Here is a 7,188-nt window from a genome sequence, read left to right on the forward strand (position 1 = left end):
TCGCTCGGAAATTGTTGAATGACGTCGACGGTGATCTAGATTTACATAAAAGGGTCATCACTAGTGACAAATCATGACATCGAAAACAATGTCCAATCGTCCCAATGGAAGAGCGCAGAAGATCCAAGGCCAAAAAAAGCACGCTGAGTTTGATCAAACGCCAAAGTTTTGCCAAATCGCCAAATCGTCGTGGCGTAGTTCATCAGAAGTTCTTGCCACATGGTCGTACGGGTAATAAGGAGTAATAGGTATCCTTAAAGTTAGCACTGCTTGCGAGAAGTAATACGAAGGAAACGTCCGGTATTGTGGAAAAACAATTCATGACTATTGCGTCATGATAATGCACCTGCCTACGCGTTATTGCTTGTTCGTATTTTTTATCAAAAACAACACCGTAATCATGTATCAGCCACGGTATTTACCAGATTTGGCCCCCTGCGACTTTTTTGTTCCCAAAATTGAAAAGACCCATGAAAGGAAGTCATTTTGGGATGATTGAGGAGATAAAAACCGACTTGCTAAGAGAGCTCAAAGATCTACCTACCAAAAAGTGCATATCATAACTGCTTCAAGGGTTGAAATAAACGCTGGTACAAGTGTATTATATCTGAGAAGGACTACGTTGAAGAGGACGAAACAGAAATGAATAAATAAATACATATTTTTTGAGAAAAATTATAATTCACATTTTTTTTGACATGCCTCTTATGTGTAAATATCTATTTTGCATGCCGCTTGTATACTCCTATGTTTTCATTTTTCATATATTGTATTAGCATAGATTACTACGATAATAATATATGTTCTCTCGCATACAGTGACGTGAATGTATTGCCGACGTTGGGCTGACTTCATTGTCGAAAGAACATTATCATTATAACATTACATATATTACCTAAACATATTCTGACAAATCATTATTTGTGTTAAGGAAGAGCGTTATAGCAAGAGATAATAAAAAATACCATTTGAATATTTCTTTCGTGTAAACTTTTTATTTAAGTATCTGTTTAAAATGACATTTTTCTGCTTCTATGCAGTGACAGGGGTTTTATTCAGAGCGATTCCGGACGTTTTGAAGCAATTTAGGGATAATGTTCCGATATTCAGCAATAACTCGTTGATGTAAATCATCTACACCAGTTGGGTTTCATGAACTGTAATCCCACAACTACCCCACAAAGAACAACGAAATTGAACAAGGTGACCTCACCGGCCAATCCTCTGTTCCTCTTCGACCAATCCAACTACCAGGCAAAGTTTCATTCAAATATTGATGAACAGTAAAGGTTTGTCGAAATGTCAACTCATTCTCGTTTCAACGGTAACTTGGGTCAATGCGGAATTGACGGTCTCCACTTATATAATTGCAAGTACTTTTTTTTCTGTAAGATTTCCTAGTTAAAAAAAGACCAACCACGTTCAGCTACTTACGGCTTACGTACTTTATGAAACAAGTCTGGGTTTTGGTTAAATTAATATCTATAGTTAGAGCGATTAAAATTCCCGTCCAATACCATTCTGAAAAACAGGGGAAAACAGGAGTTATCAATTATATCCCTTATAACTCGCAAAATTGCAAAGGTTTGCAAACATCAAAACGAATTTTATATGAGTGGAGTTTATGGAATTTCAAAATCTTACTCGTGGCGAAAAATGTTAATAGTTGCCTAATTTATACGTAGGATCAATATTGACGTAGCCCATAACATCATGCGTTTTCATTTGGAGGTAACTTTTTTCATTTGTCACCAATTTTGTCTGTCTTAATTTGGCCACAAGTTCAGTAGAGCATTTTCGATTAACATGCTCATTCGAATTCTGGCCATTAAACAATAATTATTTATCTATGCTGTAACATCAGCGCACCTACCGTTTTCATAATAAAGTTCAATCATCAATACCCACTCATTCTGCATTATGAATACATTTTCTGTAGTAATAGCAATTATTTAAATATCAAAAAAATTACTTTCGCAAATTGGTGATTAGTAAGTAAACTTCCTTCAGTAGGTAATTCGTTTGTTGATTTACCGATTAAACAAACGAAAATAAAATGAAATAAAATGAAATTGGAATAATAATATTAAGCATGTTTTTCAAGTACGTTTAACTTGGGAATCATCCCATAGATTCTGAAAATTCATATATGATTTTTAATTATGTTCTAATTTTTCATTTTCTTTTTTAGTCTCCATTTTATTAACGGTCGCACTTCCAGTAATACACGCCTCCCAAATTTAATTAATACCCATCCTCAAAGTGAGACTATTACATTATTAGAAGGCGTAACCCAATAAAAAAAGTATAGATCTGAATTGCCAAATTTAAAAAGCGGTAAATCAATTTATGAGCGCTCTCAAATTATCCTTTCACAACCCAAACCGACATAATTCATCACCAAGAGATAAAAACCAATTTTCAGGTTATGGCAGAAAAATGTTTGAACTGTCAATGTTGGCATCCAACCCCATAATTACCTACCTGAATTCAAGCTGGGTACTCCAAAAGGCGTGGTACTCTGAAACATGGGACCCGGACCTCCAAACGGGTTCACTAATCCTTGATGTGGCCAATTTGGATGTGCCGCTTGATATACAGCGGCGGCAATTGCAGAAAAAGGTGTCGGCCTGATGGGGCCTTGATTAAGGTAGGATTCTTTGGATAGTTCTTTGTCTCTGTGCGAAAAAAAATTATTGTCTTTTACCGAGACCTCCTCAGATTTCTGGTCCGAGTTCAAGTCTTCCACGTCGACTATGGAATCCTCCTGATTGGAGTCGTACTCCTCGTCTGAGGACTGGTGAACTGGACTGGTGGATGGTACCGTCGATGAGTTGTGGGAGGCGGGAGAAGACGGCCTCACAGGCCGCGTGTCAGCGAGCAAGGAAGCTACACTAAAACTAATATGTCCGTTTTTTCCAGCCGTTATCTGCTGGTGTGCGTCATCTGTTTCTTTATCACTAATATTTTGCATGGTTTCGCCGTGCTTAGTGTCTGAATTTTCCAAAGTTTGGATAGTCATTATTTGAGCACTTTCGAACGAGTGTCTTAGCATATGTGTTCAAGTATTTGAAATGGCTCACGCGGTAGCTGTTCACACTTTCACGAATTCATTGTGATAAACGCGCTATGATACACTCAATTAGTAAATATTTTTTTAGCCGTCTACAACTTCAAGGTGCTCAAACTAAACTGAACAAACGACTGAACATGGTTAAGTTTCCGTAAGTTTTCGAGGGGCGTGATTTAGGTGGGCGTTACTTCAAACTCCGCCCTCAGTTAAATTCCTTATTACTCGAATCAACCAATGATCTTCGGTTGTCCGTAACTACTCCACAGTACCCCAGTTTATTTGTGGAGTTGTTGTTTTCTTTTAATGTGAAACATTAGCACCACTTTGCTGGATTGCTGTTGCTACCTTTATTTTGTTTTCTGGATTTTTATTATTATAACTGCAGCTTTAAGAGTTTACACTTGTTTATGGTCATTTAAAACTGCCTTTCAAATTGTTATAACTTAATCACGAGAAGTAATTTCGAATTATGTGTTCTTAATTGACATGGTGGTATTTAATTTTGAAAGGCTTACCTTCATTATTTTCATTCTTTAGTAAAAACTGTTTGGTTGTTTTAATTAATGAATGAATTAGTTCCCTTGTTCAGGCGATCTTGTGAAGAAATAACAGCATTAATGATGATTCATTATTATTTTTGAAGAAATGTGTAATAGCTACAGATATACAGGGTGTTCCTTAAACACATGCTAATATTTAAAGAGGTAATTCTTAGACCCATTTTAAGAAAAAAACTTCCTATTAAGGTATGTCCTAAACGCCTTAACTTTTGAGATACAGGGTGGCAAAGTTTTCAAAAATAATTTTTTAGACATCTTTGGCATAGGTATTTGGTACATATTATGTTCCATGCCTCAAAGTTGTATTTTTTCAAACAATGGCATCCCTACGGGTTTCGCATTTAATATTTTTGGGGAAAAAGTACTACGCCAATGCTTTCTTTTCAAAATAAAATCATTTTTAAAATCCTCATTTATTTTTGAGAAAATTTGATCTCCTGGTATTTCTTTGTCCGACGCATGATTTTCACTCAAAAAAATAAAAATCGACAGAAAGCAAATTAAGAAAGTAGATCAATTCTAAAATGAATGAGAATTTGAAAATTGCTTCATAACGCATTACCAATTCCCTAATAATATTTGAAAACATAATCTGCAAAAAAATAAATTTTTCACAAAAACGAGTTTTATTTTATTTTGTGACAGTAAGTCTAAACGAATAGCACAAATTTGTTAATTAGTAATAATACCAAAACTGATTATAAAAATTGTTGGAAGTGGCCACCTGCACTTAGTATGCATGCTTCCGCCCTTCTACGCATGGAATTACGCACCCGTTCAAATATTCCCGCGTATTTCGTATAGTTTCACGCGAGGCAACTATTCGCTCTCTCAAATCTTCTAAAGTATCAACGGGAGTTTTATACACAAGAGTTTTAAGGTGACCCCATAAAAAAATATAAACTGTTGAGATCGGGAGATCTTGCTGGCCATTGCTGAGGTCCTCCGCGACCTATCCAACGATTAGGATAAACTGTATTTAAATGGTTTCGGACAATTACACTGAAATGAGCAGGGGCGCCATCGTGCATGTACCATATTCGATTCCTTAACGCAAGTGGCACATCTTCCAATAACCCAGGTAAGTCTTCTTCGAGAAAGTGTAAATAAGAACGACCATCAAGGCGTCCTGGTAGAAAAAATGGACCTATTAGATGATCACCTATAATTCCTGTCCATACATTAACTGAAAATTGGTGTTGAAAATGGGTTTCGGTTATTGCATGGGGATTTTCTTTAGCCCACACATGATTGTTATGGAAATTTTGAATGGCATTCCGAGAAAAATTTGCTTCGTCAGTGAACAAAATTTGTGTCTCAAACTGCGTATTTAGTGCAATACTTTGTAGATACCACTGACTGAAGTTCCCACGCTGTGGAAAATCTCTGGGGAGTAATGCCTGCACTCCTGAAATATGGTATGGGTATAACAAAAAACCAACCAAAATACGCCAAACAATTTGATGACAAATATCCAGAGTTCTAGCGATCTTCCTCGTACTCGTCTCAGGATGTTCCTCAATTTCTTGCAGCACCGCTTCCTCAATTTCAGGAGTTCTTACTACACGAGGTCTACCTTCCGGAGTCCCTTTCTTGAAACTACCAGTTTCCCCAAGTCGACGATGAATATCTGAAAAGGTTCGGCTATCTGGTAAGGCACGATTAGGATATCTTTCCTGATAAATGCGTCTGGCTTCTGTTGCATTACCTTCGGCAAGGCCATGTACGTAATGCATTTGCGCCATTTTCGCATTCGTATAATTTACCATATTTACTGATATTCAGGAAGACAGCGGACTACCAAAATAACTTCAATAACACTTCAAAATCAATCAAAACGTGCTGTGACAGTTTTTAACACCAACACCTTACTTTAAACCAACATCAATATTAGCTACTGACGTTTGTACATACAAAGAATTTATTTTTTATTGCTATGGTGGGTACGCTGTTTTTTCTGCTTTTAATCTTTAAAAGAAATCACATATCGACAAACTCCATATTTTCAAGAGGTGCAGTAAATAAATTCTGCTACACGTCATTTATTCCAGGATAACTAAATTTATGTTTTCAAAAATTAAGCGGTGCTGCGTTATGACGTAATTTTAATTGAGAACAGTGCATCTGACAACAAACAAATACCTTTTAGATCCTCAATTGTTTTGCAACAAATCTGATCTCTTAGTTTGCTTTCAGTCGATGCACGATACCGCATCAGATTTTTAAGGAATGTATCCTTAAGTATAGCGATTTTAAAGAAACCCAGCAAATCAAATGTGCTCAAAAATGTATGGAGATTTTAAAAATAATTTTTAATTCAAGATAAAGCAGTGGCGTAGTATTTTTTTCGCCAAAAAATATACACGCCACTGGAAGAGAAAATTAAGAAAATTGTACATCAGAAAATGCGCCTTGAGGCATGGAACATATGTACCAAATATGCCAAAGATGTCTACAAAATTATCTCAGTTATTATTAAAAAACTGATTATTTTTGAAAACTTTGCCACCCTGTATCTCAAAAGTTAAGGCGTTTAGGACATACGTCCATAGGACGTTTTTTCCTTAAAATGGGTCTAAGAATTACCTCCTTAAATATTAGCATGTGTTTAAAGAACACCCTGTATAATGAACAACTGAATTTTGTCCATATTTTTCATCAAAAGTTTTGGAGATACATCAGGATGGTATATATTTAGGGATATAACTGTAACATGTTCAATGAGATAGTTAAATGGGAAGTTTTTTTCTAGTGCGTGTTTCTGAGGCGTATGTGAATTTTGGTAAAATCTGAAATATTCCGGTGGAAGATTTCAGATTCTGATTCAGATATACTCACGTATAGGTATAATATGCCGATGAAAGGTGTTGTGTTACTGCCAAATTGCCTGATAGGTGACAAACCAGGGTAGATGAATAATAGTAGTTAGACATAGCATTAATTGTCCAACAATAATCTTTTATATGGTATTGATAAAACTATATTGTTTTACCAACGATATGTAATCCTAACCACTGTACAAGAAAAAAGTTGTCTGTCTAATGAACTCTGCAGTGAGGAAGTATTACCTACTTATAATGTTTTGTGTCCTGAGTAGGCAATGTTAATGACTCTCCGAGCCACCTACGGAGCATCATGGCTATTTCATGTATATAACGTTGACTTATTGCGAAAATCGTATATTTTTCCAGCTCTAAAGTAGTGACCGTGAGAAACGTTTGGAGAAGACAATGGTATTTACAAGACATTTTTGCTACGTGGATAATATAATAATAATAATAATAACAATAATATATTTATCCATCAATACGATTAAACTAAATACATGGTATTGGGAAAGTCATATAAAAGTTATAAAAAATGAAATGTAGGTACATGAAAATCTTTGAGTTTACGTATGTTGAAACATCCATTCATAATCAATACAAATAAAACTATTAAAAAAATAGTTCTAGTAGGTACATGCAGAATGAAACTTGTTCTGATAAAAATACTCCTTCACACTATAGAAAATTTTCTTCAAGGTATGCATAATATATTAGAGAAACACTGATA

General features: G+C 35.4%; 1 protein-coding gene across 1 annotated transcript in view; it reads right to left on the minus strand.

The window, feature by feature from the left end:
* Nucleotides 1–3,187, minus strand: part of LOC111502676 (muscle segmentation homeobox) — a 92,149-nt gene extending 88,962 nt beyond the window's left edge. The window contains exon 1 of the mRNA XM_023156809.2: nt 2,485–3,187. Within this exon, the coding sequence (XP_023012577.1) occupies nt 2,485–3,055 (571 nt within the window). The 5' untranslated portion in view covers nt 3,056–3,187. The remainder of the gene's footprint in view (nt 1–2,484) is intronic.
* Between the last annotated feature and the right edge of the window lie 4,001 nt (nt 3,188–7,188).

This window comes from Leptinotarsa decemlineata, unplaced genomic scaffold (assembly GCF_025532065.1).
Source record: "Leptinotarsa decemlineata unplaced genomic scaffold, Ldec_3_MD MMD2_tig00000218_RagTag_RagTag, whole genome shotgun sequence".
In the NCBI taxonomy this organism is placed as follows: Eukaryota; Metazoa; Arthropoda; class Insecta; order Coleoptera; family Chrysomelidae; genus Leptinotarsa; species Leptinotarsa decemlineata.